Source organism: Mchenga conophoros, linkage group LG23 (assembly GCF_057382185.1).
Source record: "Mchenga conophoros isolate Kocher_MC1m ecotype Shallow Benthic linkage group LG23, M_conophoros_male_GT1.1, whole genome shotgun sequence".
Classification (NCBI taxonomy): Eukaryota; Metazoa; Chordata; class Actinopteri; order Cichliformes; family Cichlidae; genus Mchenga; species Mchenga conophoros.
In genome coordinates this window covers 46,620,932-46,636,068 of record NC_140547.1, presented here as the reverse complement: position 1 = coordinate 46,636,068, position 15,137 = coordinate 46,620,932, and the positions used below count along the sequence as shown (strand labels likewise).

Genomic DNA, 15,137 nt, shown 5'->3' with positions numbered 1-15,137 from the left:
TGATTGACAAACATGTTTTTACAAACTCAGTGTTGGACTTGGATCAGCAGGATAAGCTGATGTTTAAAGGCATTTGAGTCTCGCTGTATGAGAGTCCAGTTCTTACTCAATATTTATGGATGATGTTCTTTCAGTGTTGCACTTTGTAGACGCTCCCTGAGCCTCACAGCCAGCTGCACATGGACCAGCTGACATTACCCAGCATTAGAGGCGGCTGTAAAAAATTCATGTTCCCATTTAAATGGTTTTAATTTGAATAAAACGATGTTGATTCATTCAATCCTGAATCGATGTTTAATATAAATGTATTTTGCCAGAATCTCAGGTTAAAGCTCACAAACTATTTCAACAAGCAGCAAACAGCTAAAACAGTAAATGAGAGCAGCTAAACACACAAAGATGGAAACACAGAGCGTGGATCGTTCACTCCACGGCACGTACACGGACACGCCGTCGGGGCTGAAAGTGGACAGCTCACAGATCCTGAAGCTGCAGGTTTCATCTGTCTCCAACCAAAACTGAGTGAAGCAGCAGCAAAAGAAGATCCAAACTCTGCTTCACGTTTGATCAATATGCTCATGAATTCTCTCTGACTTTGGCTGTTCCTGCCTGCACAGCTCTCTCTCTCTCAGTGTACTCCAAGAACAGCTTCAAACATCTGTTTCTGCATCATTCACTGTTTATTAGCCACCAGTCTGCTGTTGTGTTCAGTGCTGTCGGCCTCTGACAGTAAAGCCTCATTTCTGCTGTTCCATGGAAACTTTTTAAAATGATGACAGATTACAAACTCTCAGCTGTGTCTGTAATCAAACCTCTGTAACTTTGCTTCACTTCAGCAGCATCAGCTCATGTTCACATGTTGCTTCATGGTTTGCTTCAGTTTTTGATCGACTGCAGAATATTTTGAAGGTTATCTGCTATAAAAAGCCAGAAGAGGAAAATCTGCTTCATGTGTTTCTGTTTGATCCTCAGTGACTTTGACACAAAGGCCTCTGCTGTGATGATCACACCTCTGATCAAGTCTCACAGTGTCACAACTGATAAATGATCAGAGTTAGAATATTTCTGACTGTCTGCTGTGTGCCGTGACCTTTGACCTGCTAAAGACAGTCAGCTGTGGATTATTCATTGTTGTGTCTGATACTTAGAACTGTGAGGAAGAAGCTACACAGCTAATCAGGGTCCCCTCTCTCTGAATCAGGAAAGGTGGGCAGGCCGCGTGTGGGCCGCGGGCCATACGTTGAGCATCACTGTTTGAAATGTGAACATTGTTCTGCTGCAGTCAATGGACTAAACCAGAGAAGAAGAAAACAGACTTTACCATGAAGATCCTCAGTGTGGATCAGTATAATATCAGCCTGATGTCTGCAGTTTAGTGTCAGCACAACTTTCACATCATATTCATCTCAGCACAACTAAAACATGCTGACTGACCTCAGAGTTTCAAGTTTACATCCTGGACTCTCCAGGAAACCACACAGATGCTTCACTCCTGGATCCTGCAGCTTGTTCTTAGTTGAAGAAGAGGAGTCATTACTCAGGTCCAGCTGTCTCAGATGGGAGGGGTTGGACTTCAGTGCTGCTGCCAGATAATCACAGCTGATCTCTGACAAATCACAGCTCCTCAATCTGTATAAAGAATGAAAGATGTAAGTTTATTAGACAAAGAGCTTGAAATCATTCAGTGTTTCATCATCTGTTCAGAGCTGAAGAAGGTTCAGAATGTAGAAGTTTAGAAAATGGAAACTCCAAACAGCTGAAGCCAACAGGAAGCAGCTTCAAACAAACACAACAAGAGAAAAAACTCTGAATGTTTCACATTAAAGTCGTACATTTCTCATAAAAACAGGACAAAGACTTGAAAAAGTCGTGTTTTCCTTCCAGGAACCACATGGCTTCACTTTTAAAGGTGAAGTGTGACAGAAATGGACATATTGAAATCAATGATATCAAAGCTGGAATCAAACGAGTCCAAGTCTTCTGCTGATTCAGCATCACATTCATCTTTGCTCCTTGTTCTGCATTCCCACCATAAATATAAAGAGGCAAAACTCACATTTTCCAAAATCCTCTTTAAGCTTCGACAATAAAGGAAGATAGTTTTCTACAAGTCTTTGTGGTTTTCTTGTCACCCAGATGCCCGAGTACTTAAACTTGTTATAGCTGGGTTTAAAAGGGGCTAAAATACACAAAACTCCCCAGTTGTCGTACAGATAGACTTTGCCTCGCTCTTCCCAAAATTCACTTTATATCCAGAAATTGTCCCAAATTCCTTAAGTATGCATTAAGGTGACCTTGAGGCTCTTAAAGGCGCCTATAAATAAAATGTATTATTATTATTATTGTAAGTCTATCCAAAAGTTTGCGGAGGCTGTTCGATGGGTTGGAAATAAATAAAATCATGTCGTCGGCATAAAGAGAGACTTCATGTTCGATACCCCTCGATGTTTTCCCTCAACACCAACACATTGTCTCAGAGCAACAGCTAGCGGTTCAATAGCAAAAAGGAGACAGAGGGCATCCCTGTCCTGGAGGGCAGATTATTGTTAGTCCGGACGGCTGTTAGAGGGGAGCAATACAATACTTTTATCCAAGATACAAAATTAAAGACACATTTTTTAAGCGTATAAAAAAAATCCCATCTCACCCGATCCAACGCCGTTTCTGCGTCAAGCCAAATTACGGTTTCCAATGTATCACCTTTAACATGGGTATAAATGATATTTAATAGAGCTCTAATGTTCAAAAAAGAGTGCCTAATAAAGCCCGTCTGGTGAAATAATGGAGGACAAATACTTGTGTAAGCGACGGGCCAACACTTGAGCCAGGATCTTGGTGTCTGTGTTGAACAAAGATATTAAACGACATGAACGACAATCTAAATGGTCTTTTTCCTGTTTTACAATTAAACACATCACTGCTTGATGCATTGTTGGAGGCAACAACTGTGAGAGGAAGGATTCTTCAAAAGTTGATTTTAACAGTGAATTCAGTCGGTCAGAAAACTTTATGAAAAAATCAGATGGATACCCGTCGGGGCAGCAGATTTTCCAGACTGCATGCTCCGTACGGCCGTTTCAATTCCAACATTAGAGACAGGTTCCTCCAGACTAGCGATCGCATCTTCTCCCAAGGAGGGAATATCAAACACCTTATTGAAATCATTGTGGATCTCAAGGATAGTTTGGTTGTCTGTAGACCTTATTCCCTGGTCATTGTAGATCTCAAGGATAGTTGGTTAGCTGTTCTTAGTCGTAGCTGGTGAGCTGATAACTCGCCTGATTTTTCTCCATGTTCATAAGCGTAGCTGCAACTTTGACTCAGCCTGTTTTGTAGATATGAGATTGTATTCAGTTTGTCATTGTAACCGCTGTGTATATAATACAGGCTCAGGAGAGTGGCTGCACACAGCATGTAGTTTAGTGTCACGGTCACAGTGGATGACCGTATGGAGAGTGTGTGGAGGACTCAGGCGCAGACATGAAACTGAGTTTTGAACGAAAAGCGAGCCTTTATTTCGGCTGAAGACATCAAACAAGGCAGAATCACAGTGAAGAGAACTAAACTGGGGAACTAATACTATAATAAATCATGAAGATACAGAAAGCTATGGCTAAGAATACAAAAGACTGGGCATGAAAATATGGAGGGTGGGAACACAGATGACGCGACACAGAGACATGAAACACAGAGACTAAATACACATGAGGGATGATCAAGTTCCAAAGATTAAAACTGTCAAACCTGCAGGGGGGATTGGCTGTTCCAAACCTGAAATATTATTTCTGGGCAGCTCAGATGAGACCCCTGACTGTATGGGTGCGGGATTTGTCTGAAACTCAGTGGCTAAACATTGAGAAGACAATGTGCGAAAGATCATTGGAATCCCTGCTTTTTTCTAACATTTCAATTAACAATGTGCATATGGGGGAACGGACGAGGGTCACACTAAAGATTTGGCGTAGAATCAAACAATCATTTGGTCTTCCAAAAGAAATTTCAATGTTATCAAGGCTCTCCTCCCTGCAGGGTTTTTCTCCTATTGTGGAAGACTCTGGCTTCAGAGCATGGTCACATAGCGGGCTTCATCAACTTTGTCATGTTGTGAGGAATGGGCACCTGAGCTCATTTGAACAGTTGAGGTCAGTTTCGGCTTCCTTCTTCTGACTTTTTTAGATTTCTGCAGCTAAGAAGCTTTTTGACAAAACATAAAGAATGGAGGCAAGTTTTGGAGCCCTCACCCATTGAGGAAATATTTCTAAAAATATTTCAAAGTAATTCCTCCCCAAAATTAATCACTCATTTTTATAACACATTTATGAGTTTCAATACAAATGCAACTTTGGATATTAAGGCAAGGTGGGAAGCTGAGACTGGCACTCAAATCTCAGAGGACACCTGGGAAGAGGTGTTCGGTGAAGCCCATCTGGTGACTAATTCTGGGCTGTGGAGAGAATTTAAATGGAAGGTGGTCATGAGATATTTTAGAACCCCAGAGATAATGGCCAAAATGAAGCCTACAAATCCTGACACCTGCTGGCGAAATTGTGGTACTTCTTTAGGAACCCACTCACATATATTCTGGTCATGCCCAAAAATCTGCTCACTTTGGAATGACATATTTAAAGTTCTCAGTACAGTTTTCCAACAACCATTAACAAAAGACCAACAGTTAGTCATTTTAGGAGTCTTACCAAATGGTTTTGCGGGAAACAATAAAACGTATCTCTTAAGAATCTTACAGCAGCACTAAAGTGTATCACTATTAAATGGCTGAATCTTGACCCACCTTCATATAATATGTGGATTGATAAAGCAAGAGAAATTTACCAGATGGAGGAAATAACATCTGCTCTGCGGATTCAGAGAGAATTGTTTACTGAGCGTTGGCGACCCATACATGCTTTACTGTTTCAATAATTTAGCATAGGTCTGTTTCGTTTTGTCCATTTACGGCTAAGTTTGTCACATGTTATTTAATATTACATAAAGTTTTTGTTTTGTTTTCTTTTTGTTATGTTGTTGTCTGTTTGTTTGCTTGCTTGGGTTTTGTTTTGCTTCCCAGTTTTGTTTTGTGCTTCCTAATTGCAGTTCTTATTTTAACCTACATTTCTGCATTGCAGTTCCTGTAACTGTCCTACTTGTGAACATCGACAAGTACAAGTTGCAATGTTGTAAATTATAATAAAAATTGAGTTAAAAAAAAAAAGAACATTAAAGTCGTACATGTCTCATAAAAACAGGACAAAGACTTGAAAAAGTCGTGTTTTTCCTTCCAGGAACCACATGGCTTCACTTTTAAAGGTGAAGTGTGACAGAAATGGACATATTTGAAGTCCAACACCTTTTTCCAGTCACATTATTAAAGCAGACAAACTACAAGCTCATTTTCATTCCAACAAGTCATCTTCTGACCTGGACTAACAACACTGGTCTCTATGTGCAGCTGGCTGTGAGACCAGTGCTCAGGGAGCGTCTACAAAGTGCAACACTGAAAGAACATCACACACTCATTTGCTTCCAGCACTTTCACACAAACATCTACTGTCATCATTGTCACCAAACTCTGTGGATCCTTTATTGCAAATTCAAATGGGATCAAATGGTCAGACAAAAGAGGGTTATGAGGAAATATGATGAAATGTTGTGTATTAGCAGCAACTTATTGAATCATTTTCCTCAGAAACCAAACAAAATGATTGACAAACATGTTTTTACAAACTCAGTGTTGGACTTGGATCAGCAGGATAAGCTGATGTTTAAAGGCATTTGAGTCTCGCTGTATGAGAGTCCAGTTCTTACTCAATATTTATGGATGATGTTCTTTCAGTGTTGCACTTTGTAGACGCTCCCTGAGCCTCACAGCCAGCTGCACATGGACCAGCTGACATTACTCAGCATTAGAGGCGGCTGTAAAAAATTCATGTTCCCGTTTAAATGGTTTTAATTTGAATAAAACGATGTTGATTCATTCAATCCTGAATCGATGTTTAATATAAATGTATTTTGCCAGAATCTCAGGTTAAAGCTCACAAACTATTTCAACAAGCAGCAAACAGATAAAACAGTAAATGAGAGCAGCTAAACACACAAAGATGGAAACACAGAGCGTGGATCGTTCACTCGACGGCACGTACACGGACACGCCGTCGGGGCTGAAAGTGGACAGCTCACAGATCCTGAAGCTGCAGGTTTCATCTGTCTCCAACCAAAACTGAGTGAAGCAGCAGCAAAAGAAGATCCAAACTCTGCTTCACGTTTGATCAATATGCTCATGAATTCTCTCTGACTTTGGCTGTTCCTGCCTGCACAGCTCTCTCTCTCTCAGTGTACTCCAAGAACAGCTTCAAACATCTGTTTCTGCATCATTCACTGTTTATTAGCCACCAGTCTGCTGTTGTGTTCAGTGCTGTCGGCCTCTGACAGTAAAGCCTCATTTCTGCTGTTCCATGGAAACTTTTTAAAATGATGACAGATTACAAACTCTCAGCTGTGTCTGTAATCAAACCTCTGTAACTTTGCTTCACTTCAGCAGCATCAGCTCATGTTCACATGTTGCTTCATGGTTTGCTTCAGTTTTTGATCGACTGCAGAATATTTTGAAGGTTATCTGCTATAAAAAGCCAGAAGAGGAAAATCTGCTTCATGTGTTTCTGTTTGATCCTCAGTGACTTTGACACAAAGGCCTCTGCTGTGATGATCACACCTCTGATCAAGTCTCACAGTGTCACAACTGATAAATGATCAGAGTTAGAATATTTCTGACTGTCTGCTGTGTGCCGTGACCTTTGACCTGCTAAAGACAGTCAGCTGTGGATTATTCATTGTTGTGTCTGATACTTAGAACTGTGAGGAAGAAGCTACACAGTTAATCAGGGTCCCCTCTCTCTGAATCAGCAAAGGTGGGCAGGCCGCGTGTGGGCCGCGGGCCATACGTTGAGTATCACTGTTTGAAATGTGAACATTGTTCTGCTGCAGTCAATGGACTAAACCAGAGAAGAAGAAAACAGACTTTACCATGAAGATCCTCAGTGTGGATCAGTATAATATCAGCCTGATGTCTGCAGTTTAGTGTCAGCACAACTTTCACATCATATTCATCTCAGCACAACTAAAACATGCTGACTGACCTCAGAGTTTCAAGTTTACATCCTGGACTCTCCAGGAAACCACACAGATGCTTCACTCCTGGATCCTGCAGCTTGTTGTTGTCGCTCAGGTCCAGCTGTCTCAGATGGGAGGGGTTGGACTTCAGTGCTGCTGCCAGATAATCACAGCTGATCTCTGACAAACCACAGCTCCTCAATCTGTATAAAGAATGAAAGATGTAAGTTTATTAGACAAAGTGCTTGAAATCATTCAGTGTTTCATCATCTGTTCAGAGCTGAAGAAGGTTCAGAATGTAGAAGTTTAGAAAATGGAAACTCCAAACAGCTGAAGCCAACAGGAAGCAGCTTCAAACAAACACAACAAGAGAAAAAACTCTGAATGTTTCACATTAAAGTCGTACATTTCTCATAAAAACAGGACAAAGACTTGAAAAAGTCGTGTTTTTCCTTCCAGGAACCACATGGCTTCACTTTTAAAGGTGAAGTGTGACAGAAATGGACATATTGAAATCAATGATATCAAAGCTGGAATCAAATGAGTCCAAGTCTTCTGCTGATTCAGCATCACATTCATCTTTGCTCCTTGTTCTGCATCCCCACCATAAATATAAAGAGGCAAACCTCACGTTTTCCAAAATCCTCTTTAAGCTTCAACAATAAAGGAAGATAGTTTTATACAAGTCTTTGTGGTTTTCTTGTCACCCAGATGCCCGAGTACTTAAACTTCTTATAGCTGGGTTTAAAAGGGGCTAAAATACACAAAACTCCCCAGTTGTCGTACAGATAGACTTTGCCTCGCTCTTCCCAAAATTCACTTTATATCCAGAAATTGTCCCAAATTCCTTAAGTATGCATTAAGGTGACCTTGAGGCTCTTAAAGGCACCTATCAATAAAATAAATTATTATTATTATTATTATTATTGTAAGTCTATCCAAAAGTTTGTGGAGGCTGTTCGATGGGTTGGAAATAAATAAAATCATGTCGTCGGCATAAAGAGAGACTTCATGTTCGATACCCCTCGATGTTTTCCCTCAACACCAACACATTGTCTCAGAGCAACAGCTAGCGGTTCAATGGCAAAAAGGAGACAGAGGGCATCCCTGTCCTGGGGGGCAGATTATTGTTAGTCCGGACGGCTGTTAGAGGGGAGCAATACAATACTTTTATCCAAGATACAAAATTAAAGCCACATTTTTTAAGCGTATAAAAAAAAATCCCATCTCACCCGATCCAACGCCTTTTCTGCGTCAAGCCAAATTACAGTTTCCAATGTATCACCTTTAACATGGGTATAAATGATATTTAATAGAGCTCTAATGTTCAAAAAAGAGTGCCTAATAAAGCCCGTCTGGTGAAATAATGGAGGACAAATACTTGTGTAAGCGACGGGCCAACACTTGAGCCAGGATCTTGGTGTCTGTGTTGAACAAAGATATTAAACGACATGAACGACAATCTAAATGGTCTTTTTCCTGTTTTACAATTAAACACATCACTGCTTGATGCATTGTTGGAGGCAACGACTGTGAGAGGAAGGATTCTTCAAAAGTTGATTTTAACAGTGAATTCAGTCGGTCAGAAAACTTTATGAAAAAATCAGATGGATACCCGTCGGGGCAGCAGATTTTCCAGACTGCATGCTCCGTACGGCCGTTTCAATTCCAACATTAGAGACAGGTTCCTCCAGACTAGCGATCGCATCTTCTCCCAAGGAGGGAATATCAAACACCTTATTGAAATCATTGTGGATCTCAAGGATAGTTTGGTTGTCTGTAGACCTTATTCCCTGGTCATTGTAGATCTCAAGGATAGTTGGTTAGCTGTTCTTAGTCGTAGCTGGTGAGCTGATAACTCGCCTGTTTTTTCTCCATGTTCATAAGCGTAGCTGCAACTTTGACTAAGCTTGTTTTGTAGATATGAGATTGTATTCAGTTTGTCATTGTAACCGCTGTGTATATAATACAGGCTCAGGAGAGTGGCTGTACACAGCATGTAGTTTAGTCATTTCATCAGCTAACTGAGAGAGGCGCTCGGTCCCTATTTTATTCCAACCGCCCCCAACATGTCCGGCTGGATAACCACTGCTCATCTACCATCACAATGAACACCGGTGTACCACAAGGCTGTGTGATGAGCCCTTTCCTCTACTCCCTCTTCACCCACGACTGCAGACCTGCTGATGGTTCCAACACCATCATTAACCCTCCTGCCATCCTTTAAAAAACTCACACCCATCACCCTAGGGACCATTCTCAGCCACGCCATAAAAAGACCATATATCCATATTTTATTCCACTTTAAATTAGCCAACCTTGTAAAACTACTTCTCCCTGAAATATTCATGTAAAGTTTTAATTATATTTTCGTTGTTTTAACCCTTCAAATCCCAGTGTTATTACATGAGCACCCTGTGTTATAAGCCCCAAAAACCAAAAAACGAAACTAAATATTTCCACAAAAAAACAGTTGAAGTAATATGTGATTGTCATTATAAGTAGGCCTTTAGATGGACCAAAGATTGGCACCAACATACATTTTGACCTGCCATTATTTTTTTTGCATTTTTTTTGCAATTTAAAAATTAAAACTTCAAGGCCCTGAGTCTTCATTGACATCCAAGAAAAGAAGAAAAAATAAAATCATATGATGATAATTTGGGGTTGAAAAATAGCGTTTATAATGGAAGTCAATGGGCAGAAAATGGTCCCCAGGGTGATGGGTGTGGGGATTTCTGCTGCTCAGCCATTTTAGGCTGATTTAAGGAATTCACACTGGAATATTAACATTGACAGGTAAAAACTATCCTGTGGCAAGTTTGGTTATATTCCACTGAACACAGTGGAAATGGCAGCCATTTAACACATAGCAGTGGCACAAAAAGGTCCCAAGAAGGCAGGAAGGTTAAGTTTGCAGATGACACCACGGTGATTGGCCTCATCAGTGACAACGATGAGGCCGCCTACAGGGAGGAGGTGGATCGTCTGACTGAGTGGTGCGACAGAAACAACCTGCTGCTTAACACTGAGAAGACCAAGGAGCTCATCGTGGACTACAGGAGGAATGCTGACCCACATCCACCCATCCACATTAAGGGGACAGCTGTGGAGCGTGTGAGCAGCTTCAAGTTCCTGGGAGTCCACATCTCCGAGGATCTCACCTGGACGACCAACTGCTCCAAGCTGGTCAAGAAGGCTCACCAGCGCCTCTTCTTCTTGAGGACTCTGAGGAAGAACCACCTGTCCTCAGACATCCTGGTGAACTTCTATCGCTGCACCATCGAGAGCATCCTGACCAACTGTATAACAGTCTGGTACGGGAACTGCTCTGCCTCGGACCGGAAGGCGTTGCAGAGGGTCGTGAAAACTGCCCAGCGCATCGCCGGAGCACCACTTCCTGCCATAAAGGACATCTACAGGAAGCGGTGTCTGAAAAGGGCTGGGAAAATCATCAAAGACCCCAGTCACCCATCACATGGACTCTTCACCCTCCTGCCCTCCGGGAGGCGCTACAGGAGCCTCCGGACTAAGACCACCAGGTACCGGAACAGCTTCTTCCCCACAGCTGTCAGACTCCTGAACTCTGCCTCCTGACATCTGACCCACGTTAAACTCATGGACTGAACATACACACACCCACAATGGACAACTGTACCCTCAAACACACAATAATAACATGGACTGAATCACCACTCACAACCACTAGCACTTTATATAGCCTCTGTAGAAACTATCTACATATCTCACTTATCTTAACTGCACTACTGTATAGCTCTGTGTAAATAATCATTCTGTACATTCGATAATCTTTAATCCTACAACTGTTTACAACTTGCATAGTTCCCATTTCTGTATAGCTGTATATCTCAGATTTCTGTAAAGTTATTTATTTCATATTCTGTATAGTTTTTCATATTTATATCCTGTTCATATTCTGTACATAGCTCGTACTCACTACAGCCTGTACATACTTATAGTTATAGAATATTCACAACATACTTCATACCGTGTACATTATAACATACCATAATAGACCCATTTCTGTAATATACTCACATATCTATATTATTGCTAATATATATTGTAATATATCTATGCCACTAAAGCACTTCTGGATGGATGCAAACTGCATTTCGTTGCCCTGTACCTGTGCATGTGCAATGACAATAAAGTTGAATTCTATTCTAATTCTATTCTATTCTATTCTCTTCATCTGCTAACAACACTGAGTTGAATCTCCATGGCTGATAGTTGGAGCAGGCATCAGGAATACACATTGAAAAAACAAGAGGAGAAATCACCAGAGTCTTATAATCACATTCTGTAACTAAAGGGAGACGTTTTTCTATACAAATATATGTTTTATGGACATTAGAAAAAAAAAAGAGTATTGATGTGAAGCAGGATTATGAAATCTCCATACATCAGCCAGCCCATAATGATCAAGAAAGCTCTGAATGACGCATGCTGAGTTTGGACTAAGTGTACTTTTGTGTGAACTGTGGTCCATAGCAGATAATGAGCAGTTTAGGTCTCCCTCAAAGATGATATTGTGTGATGACATATTGGGGAGCCGCGCAAAGACATTAGTGAAAAATCTGTGATCGTCCCAATTAGAGGCGTAGATATTTGCTAAGATCAAAGGAAAACCATAAACTATATTTTCTGCACTTAAAATCCTGTAATTTTCTCATAAATCGACAGTGCGGCTTATGGATGAATTCTGGTTGTGCTTACTGACCTCGAACCGATTTTATGTGCTACACGGCGCTCAGAAACCTTTCAAAAGATGTTTTGGTACGACTTTACTAAACTACGAGGCCGCACCGCTTGATGGATTGTTGGAGCATTACAGCTACGAGGAGCCTCGCGGAGTGATACGTACTCTGCTTCAACGTAATATTACTGTATTGAGTGTGTATAAGGACCATAAATGGCACCTGTAAGAGACACGGTTACAAAGAGGATTTCAAACTCCAGGCTGTCAGTCACGCAGTAGAACCTGGGAACAGAGCAGCTGCTTGTTATTATGCTCAGCGTCTGTTTACATTTTGACTGCACGATTGTGAGCTTTTTGTTATGCACAAAAACAACAGTTTTCTTTTATTTATGGAGCATTATTATTTAATAAATGCTGATCATTTATTTCTGAGTAATTGTTTCATGTACATCTACGCTGTATGTTAATAAATGTGCCTGTGTGAGATTTGGGACACAGCTTTGACTAAGAACTCTCTTTTTGTTCGAACTTTCTGGCTTTAAAAATATCGAGATATATATCGTATATCGCCACCCAGCTAAAGAATATCGAGATATGAATTTAGGGTCATATCGCCCAGTCGTAATATTGCAATAGGTTGTCCGTTAAACTCAAGCGGGGCTTGGGCCCTGGCACGGCGTAGCCACACAATCCTGGTAGTAGTGACGCTCGGCTATGACGGCGTGCGGGTTACCAGCTGGCTTTCTCAGGATAGGGCTCCTGTGTGAGCGGTCGACAATAACGTCTTTATCCATACCCAGCACTTCACGTAGTAGCACGGATACGGCCGTGGAGGAGCTCGAGTCCAGGCCCTTTGGGATCCCTATGATGTGGATGTTAGCTCTCCGCTTCCTGCCTTCATCACATTTATCCTTCAGGTCAGACAGCTCCTCCTTCATACTCTCTACTGTAGACTGCAGGGTGGTCACCTCATCGCTCCACATTGACAGCCCATCCTCAGCTTCTTTCACTGTAACCTTTACTCCATCAACTTCGCCGCACGTCGTGTGAGTGTAAACCACTACAACATGTAGACGGCCGTCTGCAGGCTGGATGTAGCACCACCGCAGAGACGTGCTGCAGCTCTGTTTAGTTACCCAGCTGACAGCAGAGGCTGTAGTTTACTGTTACCAACATGGAAAACTGAAGCTTCATCAGATGGAGCTACAGAGCTGGAGAACAAAGGAGACTGAGAGGCCAGAATGATGTGGGAGGAAACATCAAGAGCCTGTTTGAAAGGAGACACATGTGGATGCTGTGCCAGTCTGTGGTCTGTCAGAAGTCAGCTGAGTCACACTGCAAGAAGCTGCAGAATCTCAGAGGAGGAGATTTGGAAGTGTTTGTGGGACAAACTGGACTCAAAGAAAGAAGATGTTTGTGAAGTCTTTGGTGGAGGTGAGCAGTGTGAAGCAGAACACATGCAGATGAATCAGGAGGGAACAAACTGAGTGGGCGGAGCTGTCTGAGCCCCGCCCACACAAACACAGCTCTCTGAATCAGTAAAGGTGGGCAGGCCGCGTGTGGGCCACGGGCCATACGTTGAGTATCACTGTTTGAAATGTGAACATTGTTCTGCTGCAGTCAATGGACTAAACCAGAGAAGAAGAAAACAGACTTTACCATGAAGATCCTCAGTGTGGATCAGTATAATATCAGCCTGATGTCTGCAGTTTAGTGTCAGCACAACTTTCACATCATATTCATCTCAGCACAACTAAAACATGCTGACTGACCTCAGAGTTTCAAGTTTACATCCTGGACTCTCCAGGAAACCACACAGATGCTTCACTCCTGGATCCTTCAGGTTGTAGTTGTCGCTCAGGTCCAGCTCTCTCAGATGGGAGGGGTTGGACTTCAGTGCTGCTGCCAGATAATCACAGCTGATCTTTGACAAACCACAGCTCCTCAATCTGTATAAAGAATGAAAGATGTAAGTTTATTAGACAAAGTGCTTGAAATCATTCAGTGTTTCATCATCTGTTCAGAGCTGAAGAAGGTTCAGAATGTAGAAGTTTAGAAAATGGAAACTCCAAACAGCTGAAGCCAACAGGAAGCAGCTTCAAACAAACACAACAAGAGAAAAAACTCTGAATGTTTCACATTAAAGTCGTACATTTCTCATAAAAACAGGACAAAGACTTGAAAAAGTCGTGTTTTTCCTTCCAGGAACCACATGGCTTCACTTTTAAAGGTGAAGTGTGACAGAAATGGACATATTTGAAGTCCAACACCTTTTTCCAGTCACATTATTAAAGCAGACAAACTACAAGCTCATTTTCATTCCAACAAGTCATCTTCTGACCTGGACTAACAACACTGGTCTCTATGTGCAGCTGGCTGTGAGGCCAGTGCTCAGGGAGCGTCTACAAAGTGCAACACTGAAAGAACATCACACACTCATTTGCTTCCAGCACTTTCACACAAACATCTACTGTCATTATTGTCACCAAACTCTGTGGATCCTTTATTGCAAATTCAAATGGGATCAAATGGTCAGACAAAAGAGGGTTATGAGGAAATATGATGAAATGTTGTGTATTAGCAGCAAGTTATTGAATCTTTTTCCTCAGAAACCAAACAAAATGATTGACAAACATGTTTTTACAAACTCAGTGTTGGACTTGGATCAGCAGGATAAGCTGAGTGTTGCACTTTGTTTGGCACAAAATGAAATTATTTGGCCTCTCAGATGCTTTTAGAGATTCCCAAATGACTGATGATGACATCTCTGGGGTCTGATTGATAGAAAAAAAATGTCTTTGAGACCTTTTGTAACTGACAAACTCTTCATCTGCTAACAACACTGAGTTGAATCTCCATGGCTGATAGTTGGAGCAGGCATCAGGAATACACATTGAAAAAACAAGAGGAGAAATCACCAGAGTCTTATAATCACATTCTGTAACTAAAGGGAGACGTTTTTCTATACAAATATATGTTTTATGGACATTAGAAAAAAAAAAAAAAGAGTATTGACGTGAAGCAGGATTATGAAATCTCCATACATCAGCCAGCCCATAATTATCAAGAAAGCTCTGAATGATGCTGAGTTTGGACTAAGTGTACTTTTGTGTGAACTGTGGTCCATAGCAGATAATGAGCAGTTTAGGTCTCCCTCAAAGATGATATTGTGTGATGACATATTGGGGAGCCGCGCAAAGACATTAGTGAAAAATCTGTGATCGTCCCAATTAGAGGCGTAGATATTTGCTAAGATCAAAGGAAAACCATAAACTATGTTTTCTGCACTTAAAATCCTGTAATTTTCTCA

General features: G+C 41.4%; 2 protein-coding genes across 2 annotated transcripts in view; both read right to left on the bottom strand.

Moving 5' to 3' along the window:
* Window positions 1-15,137, bottom strand: part of LOC146548152 (NACHT, LRR and PYD domains-containing protein 12-like) — a 390,489-nt gene that overhangs the window by 153,364 nt on the left and 221,988 nt on the right. The window lies entirely within an intron of this gene.
* LOC146548156 (NACHT, LRR and PYD domains-containing protein 12-like) overlaps window positions 1-15,137 on the bottom strand; it is a 47,143-nt gene that overhangs the window by 9,890 nt on the left and 22,116 nt on the right. Inside the window, exons 6-8 of the mRNA XM_085266310.1 lie at window positions 13,600-13,776; window positions 7,131-7,307; window positions 1,435-1,629 (exon numbers count right to left, since the gene is read on the bottom strand). Of these exons, the coding sequence (XP_085122436.1) occupies window positions 1,435-1,629; window positions 7,131-7,307; window positions 13,600-13,776 (549 nt within the window). The remainder of the gene's footprint in view (window positions 1-1,434; window positions 1,630-7,130; window positions 7,308-13,599; window positions 13,777-15,137) is intronic.